The sequence below is a fragment of the Chiloscyllium plagiosum genome, chromosome 6, assembly GCF_004010195.1.
Source record: "Chiloscyllium plagiosum isolate BGI_BamShark_2017 chromosome 6, ASM401019v2, whole genome shotgun sequence".
Classification (NCBI taxonomy): domain Eukaryota; kingdom Metazoa; phylum Chordata; class Chondrichthyes; order Orectolobiformes; family Hemiscylliidae; genus Chiloscyllium; species Chiloscyllium plagiosum.
Genome location: NC_057715.1, coordinates 77614553 through 77631095, shown reverse-complemented (window position 1 = coordinate 77631095; position 16543 = coordinate 77614553). Strand labels below are relative to the sequence as shown.

The window sequence follows — 16543 nt, the reverse complement described above, 5'->3', positions numbered from 1 at the left end:
CCCTCCCTATTCTTTATAAATGTTCTAAACCCTGGAACATCCAGCAACCATTCCTGCCCCTGAGAAACCCACGTCTCTGTTATGGCCACAACATCATAGCACCAGGTACTGATCCATGCTCTAAGCTCATCACTTTTATTCCTGATACTCCTTGCATTAAAACAAACACACTTTAACCGATCCCTTGGTTCTTTCCCAGGAAATTCCTTCCCACTGGCTGTGCTACCTCTTGCTATTGCCTCATCTCCATCAACTTTCACCACTGGTATATCGCTCAGGTTCCCACCCCCTGCCATACTAGTTTAAACCCTCCTGAACAACTCGAGCAAACCTTCCACCCAGGACTTTGGTCCCTTTCCAGTTCAGGTGCAACCTGTCCTTCATATACAGGTCCCACCTTCCCCAGAAGGCATCCCAATTATCTACATATCTGAAGCCCTCCCTCCCACACCAACTGTGCAGCCATGTATTAAGCTGCGTCTGCTCCCTGTTCCTCGCCTCGCTATCTCGTGGCACTGGTAGTAAACCCGAGAACACTACTCTGTTCGTCCTGCTCTGCAGCTTCCACCCTAACTCCCTGAAATCACTTTTTATATCCTCGATCCTTTTCCTGGCTATATCATTGGTGCCAATATGTAACACGATTTCTGGCTGTTCACCCTCCCCTTTTAGAATCTTATACACCCGATCGGAGACGTCCTGGACCCTGGCACCAGGGAGGCAACAAACCTTCCGGGAATCCCGATCCTGACCACAAAATCTCCTGTCAATTTTCCTAACGATCGAGTCTCCTACCACTTGCGCTTTTCTGTTCTGCCCCCTTCCCTTCTGGGCCACAGTGTCAGGCTCAGTGCCAGAGAACTATGGCTTTCCTTTGATAGGTCATTCCCCCCAGCAGTATCCAAAACGATATACTTATTGCTGAGGGGAATGTCCACAGGGGATCCCTGCACTGTCTGTCTTTCCTCCCCCTGACTGTAACCCATCTATCCTTATCCTGAGCCTCAGGAGTGACCAACTGCCGGTAGCTCCTCTCAGTTACCCCCTCTGCCTCCTGAATGATCCGCAGTTGATCCAGCTCCAGCTCCAATTCCCTAACATGGTTTTCAAGGAGCTGGAGTTGGGTGCACTTCCCTCAGATGTAGCCAGCGGAGACTATACAGATACTGGCAGACCTGAGTTTCTCCAGTAGTTTTTATACAATATTAATATGCATTGTATCCATAAGAATATCCATTGCTGGTGGTGATATGTATGGTGTTCTTGTATTTTGTTTTTCAGCCTTGGTGATGGGTGTTCTTATCCAACCCGTCTGGTCAGTCAAGATCCAGAGCAGCCCAACTCAATCAACCACACTGAACCTGCCAAAAAGTATATTTATTATCTTTGTTTCTAAATATCTTTTAATTTAATATGTCCTTTAATTAACTCTGCTGCCTATTGAATAGCTTTTCCATTAGTAAATTATTCAAACATCGCTCCAAGGAAAACAATCCCAAGGTGTCTTTCCTCACAGCTCAAACCCTCCAGCCCAGGCAGCATTCTAGTAAATCTCTTGTGCACCCCATCTTGTGCAACTGCAGATTCCCATAATTTAGCAACCAGAACTACATGCAGTACTGCAGATGTGATGTGACCAGCATTTAATATGTTCTTGCATAACCTCCTATATTCTATGCCTTAGCTAATAAAGGATCCCATATGCTTCTTGACCATCTTATCTAACTACTACCTTCAGATTCATTTTTGTTTTTAAACTGTTATTTCCCCTCTGGCAAATCTATGCCCCTCTGGCAATTAGAAGAAGGCAAAGATAGCTTGGGGAGATGTGTTTTTACAGATCTGTTTGTGGACAGGAGGAACGAGAGTGCAGTCCCCTGATTATCCTCCCCTTCCCATCCAGTACTCAACCTAAAGCTCCCCAGGCTTAAGGATTGGATATAACTGACCCTCTGAGCTACAACAGAGTTCTCCCTCAATCAAGTTGACTTCTTGATGGAGGACCTGTCACAGAGAACAGGTGCACGATATGCAATTAAAACACCACAGCATTCAGGAAAATCCAGTTTTCTGTCCCCAGCTGCTATTAACTTCCAAACCATTGTGACTAAGCGGTGGACATAAAAAAGTCCAAATGTTATAAGCAGCAGTCACCGGCAGATAAAAACACTGCACGTAATTTCACTCATCATGGCCGAGCTTCATGTTTTTCTCCAGGACCTCTGATCCTAGCTTCTCCATATCTGCAGAGCATGTTGTAAAATAACCAGCTTTTTCTAATACTATATTGTCAGTGGATGACAACGCCCACCTCCTTTACAAAACACCAGCTGCTATATTCTGGTGAAGGTTACTAACAGACTGAAAAACTTTGGCTCATTAAAACAGCTTTTCATTATGTTCATAAATTCATGAGGTGTTGGGTTGTCTAATATGGTTTTTCACGTCATAAAATTGTGTATGAATTATATGGCAATGCTATATGACAGTTACTATAGTAATGCTGAGTTTACATTAGATATTTACTTTTAAAGCTATGACACTTTTAAATTCAATTTATATTACACTATTCAACATAAGATGTCAGTGCTGAGAGTGGCAGATTTCAGTCTTGGTCAACTTGTATCATCATCAAATACTGTGGTCAGGTCTTCGTCAAATATTGTGCAGGTTAAAGCCTATTCTGAACTTTATGAATTGGCTGCTATATTTCTTAGTTTACATCAATGCCTACACTTAAAATATTCATTGGACTTCTCAAAGAATTCTATAGCCAGTCATTATGAATAAACACAAGCCTTTCTCTGTTTTCTTGAAATGTTTTACTATGCTGACCCCTCTGTATTGATAAAAGTTGTTGTTTTAATTGATACTCTTCCTTTCCCCCGCAGTAGTGCAGATGGACAGTCACTTCCTCCGAGACCATTAAGCGAATCTCAAAACCGATTGTTAGGAGGCACTGATCAGCACTGGATATCTGAAGAATCAGATGAAGAAAGTTCCAAAGGTAGTAATATTTTCCACAGTGCTTTGATTGTTAGCTATTTAGATTGATGAATAATTAAATTCTTCAATTAAGACATTTTTACTTAACCAGGGACAGAATCGTTATAAACAAACCACTTAAAGATGCACATTCACCATTATTTTATAAATGTTTAATTTTGGAATTAATTTTGTTTTCAATCCCTGCTTGGTTTGCCCCCCCTCCATCCTTCATAACCTGACCCCTTCATAGCTCTAATCTTCTCCAAATCTCCAAGAACACTGCACTTATCTAGTTCCAAACTGTAGCTGAAGGAATTAGAATACTATTGTAATAAAAGCTGACTTTTGATGAGGAACCTGTGGATGGCTACTCCTTTGATGTTGTAAGGAAATATTGTGTGTGGCATATGACATTCCTATGGCAGGATATGTGGAAATATGAAAAATACAACCATCAATAAACAGATAGCTATGATAACCATACCAGTTTTTCAAGAACCATTTCGTCAAGTGTTAGTATATTGTAGGGATTATCAAAGACAAAAGGAGGACAGTAGTACGATATGACAAACTGATTTCTAGAGCTATTCATTTAAGGACCGTTACACCTAAGGTATTAATGAAAAAAATCAACATTGTTTTTAACTCATTGTAGGCTACCAATTGAGAGACAATCTGATCAAAAGTGTTCCAGAACATCATCAATTTGGGTATAAAATAGTTGAAGTATTTGCACAGAATATGCAGTTGACTGGTAGCTTTGGAGAGATAGCATTACACTCTTAAACCCATTATGTAGCGTACTGTCATGAATTCTCAGGATTGTTACAAACAATTACATTTCTTACCATCTGCAACCACAGATTCCCAAAATGCATCTACCGAGTTTATTCCATTTGAATTAACTTATGGTCATACGTGTGCATTAAAATTGATTAGGGAAATCTCTGAAGATGTAAAGGTGAATTATTAGTGTTGGATTATATGTCCACCTTTCTAGAAAGATTCACAGGAACACGTAAGTGTAGAGACTCACTCTATTTATTTTATTTTTCTCAATTTTTTGGTAGAACTGTTAGGGTTAGGCTGTGTGATTTTAAAGAAACCAAATGCAGATGTTTGCTATCGGTCACTGGCCTTGAGGATAATGCAGCTTAATTATTAATCCAAGGCATCTTGTGGATGATTCAACGGGGAGAGTATTGGTATGCTCAAGGCTGGCAGCTGGTTGGATGTTGAGTTGGTCAGTCAAGGGGAAGGATCGGTGTTAACCAGCCAACTACAGAGAATTCCTTTTTTGTTTAAGAAGGAAGGAAGTAATAAAAGCACATTTGGAAAACTGAAATCTAATCAAGCAGAGTCAACTAGCTTCAGGCAAAGGAAATCATGTCTGACTAATTTATTATATATGAGCAAGTCTTGCCCTAGAGTGGATAGAGGGACACCAATAAATCTGTTGTGTTAGACTTGCGAAGATCATTTGACAAGGTACCTGACAAAACATTATGTCATAGACGCTCATAGTGTTGGAGGCACGGACAGAGATTTAGCTAATGGACAGTAAACAGCAAATGGGATAAGAGATTCGTTCTTGTTTTAGGTCCCACCTGTAATCTGTGGGTTTCACAAATAATAGTGCTGCGATCGCAACTCTTTATAATATATAAATGAAGCAAATGTGTTATAGCCAAATTTGCAGATGATGCAAATATATATTGGAAAAGTAAGTTGCAAGAAGGATGCAAACAGTTTACAGAGAGACAAAACAGAAATAGCTGAAGAAACCCAGCCACACCTGCTTTTTCCAACACCTGCAGTTATTTGTTTTTAGTTTACAGAGGGATATTGATAGATTAAGTGAGTGGGCAAAATGTTGGTAAGTGTGAGAAAGTGTGAAGGTCTTCATTTTGGAAGGAAGAACAAAAGAACAGCATTATTTAAGTGGAGAAAAACTGCAAAATCTGCAACACAACAGGATTTGGATATTTGTACATGAAACACAAAGCGAGCACACAGATGAGGCAAGTAATCAGGAAGGTTAACAAAATATTATTTCTTATATGGAATGTTTATTTCAAGGATGTTGGAATGTAAAACTACGGAAGTATTACTGAAATTGTGCAAGGTGCTGATGGGACCATATTTGGAATACTCTGAGTGGTTTTGGTCCCCTTATTTAAGGTTAATGAGGTTGACACTACTCATTTGAATTTAAAAGAATAATAGGTGATCTCATTGAAACATATAGGATTCTTAAAGGTATTGACAGGATAAATGCTGAGAGGATGTATCCCCTCATGAGACAGTATAGGACCAGCGAGCTTGGTCTCAGATTAAAGGGGCACCAATTGAAGACTGAAATGAGGAATTTCTTCTGAGGATCTTTGGATCTCTTTCCCACAGAGAACTCGGGGGAAGAATCCTTCTGCATATTTATAGCTGAGATAGCTCGATTCATGCGCAGTAGAGTAATCAAGGTTTATGGGGAAAGGGCAAGAAAGTGGATATGCGGAATATCGGATCAGTCATGATCCTCTTTAATGACGGAGCAGACTCAACATCCAAACGGCCTACTCAGTTCGTATTTCTTATGGTTTTAAAACTAGTTCTGATTGGTTTTGGCAGATGCTGAGTGATTTTTGGAAACTTTGGGACTGGCTGCTGTGATTTTACTCTCTCTGGTTTTCTATCCTGTTAAAGAATTATTGAATGTTCTGAGAAAAGAAACCTAGTCTGTAAGAAATAAGTAAATAATTCTGGAAGTCTACCAAAATAGTTTGCATTCACCGATGACTTTGAAATTAGGTATACAATTACATGCCTGAGAACAAACTCCTTTTCCAAGGTTTACATGAAGCCTTGTTATCCAACGTTTGAAGCTATTTAATTGAGCTACCAAATTACAATCTTTGTATTGTCTTTCTAATTTATCCCTGAACTCTGTCTGTCTGTGAGGGGATTATGCTCAAAGAAGATTGGGTTAAATCATTGATATTAATTAGATTAAGGTACAGTATTAAATTATTTTTTAAATCATAAACTTGGTGACTAAGATCTGTTATTTGTAAAGTCTAATTTGAAACAATTAAACAATTTTGATGGTCATTGAATATTTTAATTTCACAGTGTTGCACATTAGTGATAGTAAGGCTGATTTTGTTTTCCCTATAGCATGCATAATGTAGCACAAGAACATTTAAAAGTTTCACAAGTGAAAGTGAAATTGACAGAAATATTCTATAATTAGAAGATTTCAAACTGGGGCACGAAATATTGATCTTGTTTTTACAAGGTGAATGTTTGAATATGAAGTTTAGAGATCTGTACGAGGTGGCTGTGGTTAGTCAAAAAACTTGGTTTCGATATACTCCTGGTCATAGGAAAAACCATTGGTTATGTCATGTTAGCATATTGAAACAGTATTTTGCGGGCATGATGAGAAGGATCAAGTGTGTCAGGTGGTAAGGATTGTAGGGGTTAGCAGACAATAGTTGAGGTACACAATTCTCAAAACAAACCACCTACAAATCAATTCACCAACACACATGGTGAGGCAATTTGACAATTCTCCAATATGGGGTAAGGACAATGGGAGAGTCTTGTAAAAACTATTGAGGAAGTATCGGGTAATCTGGAGAGATACAACTGGACATACTGGGTATTAGACGTAATGTGGACATGGTAGAATCGGAACTGATGAAACAATAACCTTATTGGTTGAGCCAAGTGCACGCACTCAGTAGAAGCAGCGATTAAATATATGCTGGATAATTACTGGATTGAACTCAGCTGAAGCTGTTGGAGTTCACTGGTGGTGTCAATTTCTAGACTGGATGGATCAACTAGTACTAATCCAGTACACTGTATAGATTCTGTATAGACTATAGGAAATTAAATGCAGTCACCAAAACAGACTTGTACCTAATTCCACAATTAGGACTGTATTTGTAGGGTTGGTAGTAACTCATTCCTTTCTAAGATTGATGAACTGAAGAGATACTGGCAAGTTCCATTAACATCAAAAGCTAAAAAGGTGTTCACTTTTGTCCTGCTAATTAGGTTACACCAATGTTGAGTAATGCCATATGGTTAACACCTTAGCTACATTCCAAAGACTTATGAATCAAGTCATAGCTGCATTATGTAACTGTGTAGTTTATTTAGATGACATCACAATATTTAGTAACTCATCGGAAGTACGAGGTGCTGAATTTTGGAAAAGCAAGTCAGAGCAGGACTGAAACACTTAATGGTAAGGTCCTGGGAAGTATTGCAGGTTCATAGTTCCTTGAAAGTAGAGTTTCAGGTGGATAGGATAGTGAAAAAGGCGTTTGGTATGCTTTCTTTACTAGTCAGAGCATTGAGTATAGGAGTTGGGAGGTAATATTGAAGCTGTACAGGATATTGGTTAGGCCACTTTTGGAATATTTCATGCAGTTTTGGTCTCCTTCCTATCAGAAGGATGTTGTGAAACTTGAAAGGGTTCAGAAAAGATTTACAAGAATGTTGCCAGGGTTGGAGCATTTGAGCTGTAGGGAGAAGCTGAATAGGCCTGGGGCTGTTTTCCCTGGAATGTCAGAGGCTGAAGGTTGACCTTTATAGAGGTTTATAAAATCATGAGGGGCATGAATAGGCTAAATAGATAAGGTTTTTTTCCCCTGGGTTAGTGGAGTCCAGAACTAGTGGGCATAGGTTTAGGGTTAGAGGAGAAAGATATAAAAGCGACGTAAGGGGCAACTTTTTCATGCAGAAGGTGGTATGTGTATGGAATGAGCTGCCAGAGGAAGTGGTGGAGACTGGTACAATTACAGCATTTTAAAAGGCATCTGGATAGGTATATGAATCGGAAGGCTTTCGAGGGATATGGGCCAAGTGCTGGCAAATGGGACTAGATTAGGTTAGGATTTCTCGTCAGTATGGACGAGTTGGACCAAAGGGTCTATTTCCGTGCTGTACGTCATAGACCTGTTTAAGCAATTACAGTTGGCTAATCTAATAATAAATTAACATAGAGCGAATTCACCAAAGCGGGAATGACTTACCTCACACTCATTGTAGGACAAGGATGGGTGTTGCCAAATACAGTGAGCGTGAAGACTGGGCGCCACAATGGCTCAGTGGTTAGCACTGCTGCCCCACAGCAACTGGGTCCCAGGTTCGATTCCAGCCTCGGGCGACTGTGTGTGTGGAGTTTGCACATTCTCCCCGTGTCTGCGTGGGTTTCCTCCAGGTGCTCCAGTTTCCTCCCACAGTCCAAAGAAGTGCCGGTTAGGTGAATTAGCAATGCTAGGTTGCCCATAGTGTTAGGTGCATTAGTCAGAGGGAAATGGATTTGGATGGGTTACTGTTCGGAAGGTCGGTATGGACTGGTTGGGCCGAAGGGCCTGTTTCTGCACTGTAGGGAATCTAATCTAATCTCAAATAATTTCCTGTCCTAAAATTAAACAAGAAATCATAAGATTTATTAAATGTCTGGCTTTCACCAGAAGTTTGTATATGATTTCAGCACAATAGCTATTCCATTAATGAATTTAAGGAAATGAACAAAAGTAGGTATGTACAGCAGAATGCCAGTCAGCCTTTGAGAAGCTGAAGGCAATACTAATAATGACACTAATGTTTGTCACCCCAGAATTCTCCAGACCTTTCAAAGTGGCTATTTACACTAGTGACTTGAGATAGTTGCAGTCTTGTTACAGGATGATGAGTCATGAATAGAGAAGCCAGTGAGGTACTTCTGTGAGGAACTAAAACAATAACAGAGGAAGTACATTACCATATTAAAGGAGACTTTAGGATTATCATTGGCGCTTCAGTGTCTTCATGTCTATGCCTGACACTATTACAAAGAAAATTAATTGTCAACATCTATCTGTTATAATGAACAATGATCCATTGGTATTCATTGAAAAGTTTAAACTCAATGCAAGTCTGTGCAGCGAGAGCCTGTCATTTCAAATATATCATATAAAGGTTATTCACATTGCTGGAAAAGATAACATGATTGCAGGAAGATTGGTTCAAGTATAAAATGACGGAATAATTGAAAGATTGTATAAAGAGGGAGAGAGGAAGAATGAATGCATGTGAGGCTCTTGTTAGCTGTTCATCTCTCTCTAGTTCTAAAGTCTTGAGGCCTGTGATTTTTCCTCTTCCTGATCATCTTTGGCCGCTTCTGAGGCCATTGATCCAAAATTCTTCCACCTAATTGTGACATTTCCCTTCACACTACTTCATCCTATCTCTTGAAGCTTTCCATTATTCTTTGTGCTATTATAGTGCTTGCTTTCTTCCCAGAGAACGCCTTCCCACAATGGCAGTTGCTTGATAAGGTCAGAGGCGCTCAATACTTAGGGTTCTTGAGGCCTCTTTCTTTGTAGATGGGACAATTTCTGGACACTGTCAATTTAAGTTTAAGTGTTTAATTTACAAGATTCCAACTAAGAAAAGTTGTCTGAAGCTCAATGTTCATTTTATTGTTATTTTCCTTCCCCAACACTTAGTTTCAAATCAAAATGCTGCCATTTCAATAGACCAGGAATCTACCAAACCCTCAACATAAGGTAAAATAGTAAAAGCTTTACTCATCCTAACTGTAATAACATTGAATATATCACAGCTTGTATTGCATGCAGCATTGTTGGATGACATTGTGTTTTGTTAAGTACAAAATTTACTTTGCTTTTGTGTCAAATGTATCTTCCGACAGAGATGTTTTTGTTTCATTTATTACGGTTGGGTCAATACATCAAAAAGGCAAATGACTGGAAATTCTTTTTTGAGACATGGCCACTTGTTCCCTTTCTGCCCTAGTATTGAAATTCCTCACTTTAGTGAACACAATAAAGAATCAAACACAAACTGTATGTACCTTATGTGAAAGGGAAAAGCAATATCTAATTTTGTGCAAAGTACCTTAACTGCTGAAATATCCAGTTCTAAGTGGTAGATACATTCCTGGAAAGCATTACAGTACATGAATCAAAGCTACCAATATGAGAGGATGCATCTTCAAGCCAATATTTTTGACCCCAACAAAATTAAGGAAAACAAAACATTTATGAATCTTCTACATTCCCACTGGTGTGGAAAATAATCAATGAATTGATTTTGTTTTTCCGATTACTCTCTAACAAGGTACACATTGCTCCCTGTCCATTTCCTGGTCTCGGATGCTTGTCCTGTTATTGAAAAGGTACTCAGCTATAGACCTCTTTGTCCCAAAAGACCACTAGAAATAGGAGTGGAAGTAAGGCCATTTGGCCCATCTAATCATGGCTGATGGGCATTTCAACGTCACTTACCTGCACTCTCTCCGTATCCCTTAATTCTTTGGGAGATTAAGAATTTATCAATCTCTGCCTTGAAGACATTTAACATTCCAGCCTCCACTGTGCTCCGTGGCAATGAATTCCACAGGCCCACCACTCTCTGGCTGAAGAAATAGCTCCTCATTTCCGTTCTAAATTGACCCTCTCTAATTCTAAGGCTGTGCCCACAAGCCCTATTATCCCCGCCTGACGGAACCAATTTCCCTGCATCCACCTTTTCTAAGCCATGCATTATCTTTTAAGTTTCTATTAGATCTCCCTTCAATCTTCTAAACTCTAATGAATCCCAGGGTCCTCGGCCGTTCATCGTGTGTCGGGCCTACCATTCCGGGGATCGTCTGTGTGAATCTCCGCTGGACATGCTCCAGTGCTAGTATGTCCTTCCTGAGGTGTGGGGCCCAAAACTGACGGTATTCTAAATGAGGCCGAACCAGAGCTTTATAAAGTCTCAGTAGCACATCGATGCTTTTACATTCCAACTGTCTTGAGATAAATGACAACATTACATTTGATTTCTTAACCACGGACTGACCTGCAAGTCAATCTTTAGAGAATCCTGTACTAGCATTCCGAGATCCCTTTGTATTTTGGCTTTATGAATTTTCTCACCACATAGAAAATAGTCCACGCCTGTTCTTTTTTCCAAAGTACAAGACCTCGCATTTGCTGACATTGAATTTCATCAGCCATTTGTTGGACCACTCTCCTAAACTGTCTAAATCTTTATGTAGCCTCCCCACCACCTCAGTACTACCTGCCTGTCCACCTAACTTCGTATCATCGGTGAACTTCGCCAGAATGCCCCCAGACCCTTCATCCAGATCATTAATATACAAAGTGAACAGCTGTGGCCCCAACACTGAACCCTGTGGACACCGCTTGTCGCTAGCTGCCATTCTGAGAAAGAACCTTTTATTCTAACTATCTGCCTTCTGTCAGACAGCCAATCCTCAATCCATGTCCCACAACCATTGTCCTGTTGCTCTAAGTATTGGAAGCCGTTGAGTGTTCCAGAAAGTCTGGAGATTCAAAGCACGTTGGTGGTTAGCTGGAGTGGAGCAGCGAGGCTCTTGCTTAATCATTACAGAGCTCCATTTTCCAGCTCAGAGATGAATGATTGAGACAGTCATGGACTGCTGCTACCCTGATATTGTTACTGCTATAGAATATGCAGAGTTCCTGAAGGAAGTAGTTGAATTCAGCCCCAACATGTCCTTCAATGTGACTGCAAGTTAGCAGCCACTGGGAAAACCAAGGGTTCAATTCTAAGGTGGGGAATGGAGTGGGAAAGATACCAAAATTGATGCTAAAGATTGCAGAGAATGTGGAAGATGGCCTATCATTGTTTTAAGAGCTGATACTATAAATAAAAATTACCAAATCTGCACCCAATTCACAACTGCTAAATAATGAGAGTAGGGTACATAGTATATGCAACAAATAGCTAGTGTTTTGCTAACTATTTAATAACCAAGCTATATTATAAAATCTACTTCAAATGAAAAGTATGGATGAAAATAAATTTCCTTCAAATTTCTTAACAAATCTTTTTTTTTCATTTAGATGTTTCTGGTACAGTGTTGAAACTGGAATGCTGCTCACTTCTGCGGAAGAGGAAGCTGTTAGAAGCTTGATTCTGATGATCAGTTTTTGTATTTATGGAAAGTCATTAGGAGTAATTGTTGTGAAAGGCAATAACTTATAATAAATATTGCTTGTTGCCTTAAATAACTTTATACAAAGGACCCACAGATACTGTGGCAACGATCCAAATGTAATCAGGGTCCAAGATTACCAAGCCACTAGTCTTCTCTAAATCTGTATGTACAGATCACATTAATAATCTGTATCCTACAACACAATAGCCTTACAGTACATAACCTGCAGTTGTGATTTGAAATATCCAGTCTAAAAGTTATATTTTTCTTGTTTAATTGGATGTATAGATACAAACCTACAGTCAGATAACTTGATTTTAACCTATACTTAACTGCCAGGTTATGGTGTTATAGGATATAAAAGGCACCAAAAGGAATTCCTATAATTGGGTTAACATTTATAATAAGCAATATATATATCAGGTGTACTACATATGTGAGGGATGCAAGGGACTAAACTGTATAATAATTATATTGTACTTACAAGGATTTTAAAATAACTGTTAAAGACTGCAAGTTGTAACATAAAATCAATTGCTGCTGCAGGTCTGTATTTTAATCAAGCAAAAGCCAATAATCTTGAGGGGAAGTGTGCTGTTACTTCTCTAAATTTATGCAAGAAATTTTGAAAAAGAGTTTCTGCACTAATGTTTGGTGTCCTTGTATGTATGTTGCTAATCAGAGCTGCTGTGCACCAAAGAGCAGTTACTGGTTCTGAAACACTATTTATTGCAGGTTCCGAATGAACTGTGGTTTACAAGTGCCATAATCTTTTAGTTTTTCCTTTTTTAAAACTTGTGGTCAATATTCTAGCTATCTTGTTTGCTGTTGTCTTTTTTTATATATTCCCAAAAGAATTTTTTTAATTTTGCAGAGTAGTAGTCACTATTAGTAAACATCATAGACCGATAGCCATCAGTAAAGTGAGACATTAATCAAAAACGATTTAGGAAGGGATGTTTGTAATGTATTATATGTTTGGAGATTCGACTTCTCAGTGTCTCAAACGGTTGATGTAAGCAATGTACAAATAGTACTGAATGAATAGGTTGTTATTTTTTATTTGAAAAATTTGCAAATGATATGCATCCAGACACAACTAAATGTATTAGAAATAAATGCATCCTATGAGATTAAAGACCAGGGAAATTCTGATTCAGAACAGATGCTGAATCCCTAAATTGAAAATTGCTTCACACTGAATTATTGTTTATGATATGTGAATTGGAAAGTTGATAAAGATGTATGAACTTATCATGTAGTACATCCTCACTCCACTTGTTACGCTCCATGTTGTCCAACTTGTTTTCCATTACTAAAGTAAGTTCAGTGTATTTTGTAACCATAGTAATGTATGTTCTCAATTTCAGCACTGGATTTTTCACCTTCAGCTTCATGTCTCAGGACTCTTGATGCATTCTTCAGACAAAAAAAAGTAACCTATTACTAAAGTGACATTTTTGCTGTGGTAATTCTTACCATTGTATATATCCAGGACATAAGAATTAAGCTGAAAAATGCTATACAATCATGAAAGTTGTGACAGTATTACACAAACAGATTTATCCCAGAAAAAATCCATATAAGAATGCAAATTTGATCTCAAATCAATAATAGATTTTGTATTGATAATGATTACCAACAGATTATCCAAATAAGATTGATACTGTTTGATAGATTATATTTAAATTTATATTAAACTATAAGTGGTGCACTTTTTCCTATCATTCAGTTTTTTTATCCCCATCTTTCATGCATGTACACAAATTTCATAAACAAATTTTAATTATCATGAAGACAGCCATGTTCCTCTAACATTTTTATTAATAATTAAAGCAAATGTAAACAAATTAGTGCCAGCGGACAGGGATGAATGACATTTTCACTTGGCATGTTGTGCAATTATTTTAATTGTACGTTTTATTTTTCCTAATAGCCAAATTAAATATATTGCATGCAGTATATGCATGTGTTGCTCCGTTTTCTGTCATTTCTTGACTATTCCTAAGTTAAACTGGCTACTATTTTTGATTTTGTTCAGTCAACTTTGTTAATAAATACAGAGGATGAATAAAAGCAAAAATGATTTTAAAAACTTCTTAGAACTTGGTATTTACTATGAATGATATACAATAACTTTTTGTCTAGTTATTATAGTAAATGTGTAATTTGAGTCAACAGTAAATATAAATTATAGACATACAGCACAAAAATAGACCCTTTCAGTCCAACGCATTTGCACCAACCGATATCCCCATCTGACGTAATCCCATTTGTCAGCATTTGGCCCAAACCCTTCTAAACCCTTCCTATTCATACACCCATCCAGATGCCTTGTAATTGTACCTGCCTCCACCACTTACTCTGGCAGTTCACTCCATACATGCACTACCCTCTCCATGAAAAAGCTGCCCCTTAGGTCCCTTTTAATTCTTTCTCCTCTCACCTTAAACCGCTTTAGCTTTGGACTCCCCTACCCTAGGTAAAAGATCTTCGCTGTTCACCCCATCCAAGCCCCCCATGATGTAATAAACCTCCATAAGCTCACTCCTCAGCCTCTGACATTGCAGAGGAAAAAAGCCCCAACTTATTCAGTCTCTCCCTGTAGCTCAAACCCTACAATCCCAGCAACATCCTTGAAATTTCTGTTCAAACCCTTTCAAGTTTAACAATATCTTTCCTGTATCAGGAGACCAAGAATTGAATGCATAATTCCAAAAGTGACCCTCATCAATGTCCTGTACAATTGCAATATTACACCTTAACTCCTATACTCGCTGCACTGACCAAGTGTGCCAAATGCTGCCTTCATCACTCTGTCTACCTGCGACTCCACTTTCAGGGAATTATGCACTTGCACTACTAGATCTCTTTGTTCGGCAACACACCCGAGGCCCCAATTAATTGTATAAGTCCAGCCCTGGTTTTCCTTACCCACTCTACCATATGGAACCTTGTCAAACACCTTGCTGAAGTCCAGATAATCAACATCTGCTACTCTGCCTTCATCAATCTTCTTTGTCACCTCTTCAAAAAATTTAATCAGGTTAGTGAGACATGATTTCCCTCACACAGTTGGGGGGAGGAGGGGAAGTCAAATCAAACTCCCTTTCATTTCAGTGTGCTGTATCCTGTGATTTGAATGTGCAGCAGAACCAGCCACCTAAGAGTTCCTGTGAAACAGCAATTATGTAGATGAGATATTCCAATGACCAAAGACTCACTAGAGCAGCACAAATGGATTTGTACATTGAAGTACATTGTACATCTGAACGAGTCATATCTGATTTGAAATGTTAACTGTTTCTCTCTCCACAGATGCTGGCAAGCCTCCTGAGTTCCTGCAGCACACTTATTTCATATTTCCAGCATATAATTATTTTAGTGTTAAATTCATGAAGTTCCATTCTTCTCTCCAGGATTTCAGTTTTAATTTTTTCAGCTTGTTCTGTCTCCTTCCTAGAGTTTGATCATGTTTGCCAGAACTCCCTTTCACAGCCACATTTCCTTCCTCATTGTGTCCAGTCCTGCCTTACCCCATGCAGATTCCAACTGAAGTCCCATCCTTCATGTTTCAAACCAAACACAGTTATAGATATCTCCAAGACATGCAGCTTTCCTCAGTGCCATGCATTGCCATATGCATACTCTCAACCTATCTCCATTGGCACAGCCTCATGCTATTCCAAAGCTGTGCTGGTCCCCAGTTCCATTTCATTCCTCGTCTCAATGTTTGAACAAGAAACGTTTTCACTTTTTCATTAGTTCCAAATGCTGTCAGGTGCTGACATTCTTCTGTATTCATCATCTCCCCTCTAACTCAATCCCACTTCTTGTTTACTGACCTTCTGCTCACTGATGTTGAACAAAGGATTTTATACTTTATGCCCCATCCCTCCCTGTGAATTTTGACTTCACCTCCATGTCTTCTTCTTTGAACAGGAGTCCACTTTCAAACCTGCAGATCCTTTCATTCACCTCCAGTACTCCTGAACCTCTTCCTCTTGCCATTTACCTGCACTTGATCTTTTCACCAAGAACTGTTGGTGTGACATCAGCTGCCTTAATGTCTTTCCTGCCTTTGTCCACTTTAACCTGTTTCCTTCTGATTTTGCTGTACTCTGTTCTCTCAAGTCTAACCTTGATTTTATCTAGCTATCCTGGTAAAGGTGATGCTGTTGTTATCTAGCATGCTGATCCCACTTCACAGAGGCTGAGTGCCAGCTCTCAGACACTTTCTTCTACTCTCCCCTGGATTATGGCTCTCCCATTGAACATCAAGTTGTTATGTTCAAGACTCTCACTGACACCTCTTCTAGTGATCGCCTCTCCCATCTCATAGCCCACTTCTAGAGATCAGAAAAAGTCTTACTGGACTTGAAACAATAACTCTTTCTCACTCCCCATAGAAGCTACCAGATCTGCTGAATTTATTACTTTGTTTTTATGACAAAGGAATTGTTTGATTTCTGGTATGCTGAGGGAATTAGAATTGCCGTTGAGAGTGTGTTGCTGGAAAATCACAGCAGGTCAGGCAGCATCCGAGGAGCAGGAAAATCGACTTGT

The 16543-nt window shown here is 39.0% G+C and overlaps 1 protein-coding gene across 6 annotated transcripts in view; it reads left to right on the top strand.

The window, feature by feature from the left end:
* Window positions 1–13811, top strand: part of zdhhc20b (zinc finger DHHC-type palmitoyltransferase 20b) — a 116698-nt gene extending 102887 nt beyond the window's left edge. For all 6 annotated transcript variants that reach the window (XM_043691932.1, XM_043691931.1, XM_043691933.1 and 3 more), the window contains 4 exons: window positions 1282–1371; window positions 2892–3007; window positions 9492–9551; window positions 11883–13811. In XM_043691932.1, the coding sequence (XP_043547867.1) occupies window positions 1282–1371; window positions 2892–3007; window positions 9492–9550 (265 nt within the window). In that variant the 3' untranslated portion in view covers window position 9551; window positions 11883–13811. The remainder of the gene's footprint in view (window positions 1–1281; window positions 1372–2891; window positions 3008–9491; window positions 9552–11882) is intronic.
* Window positions 13812–16543: the final 2732 nt, after the last annotated feature.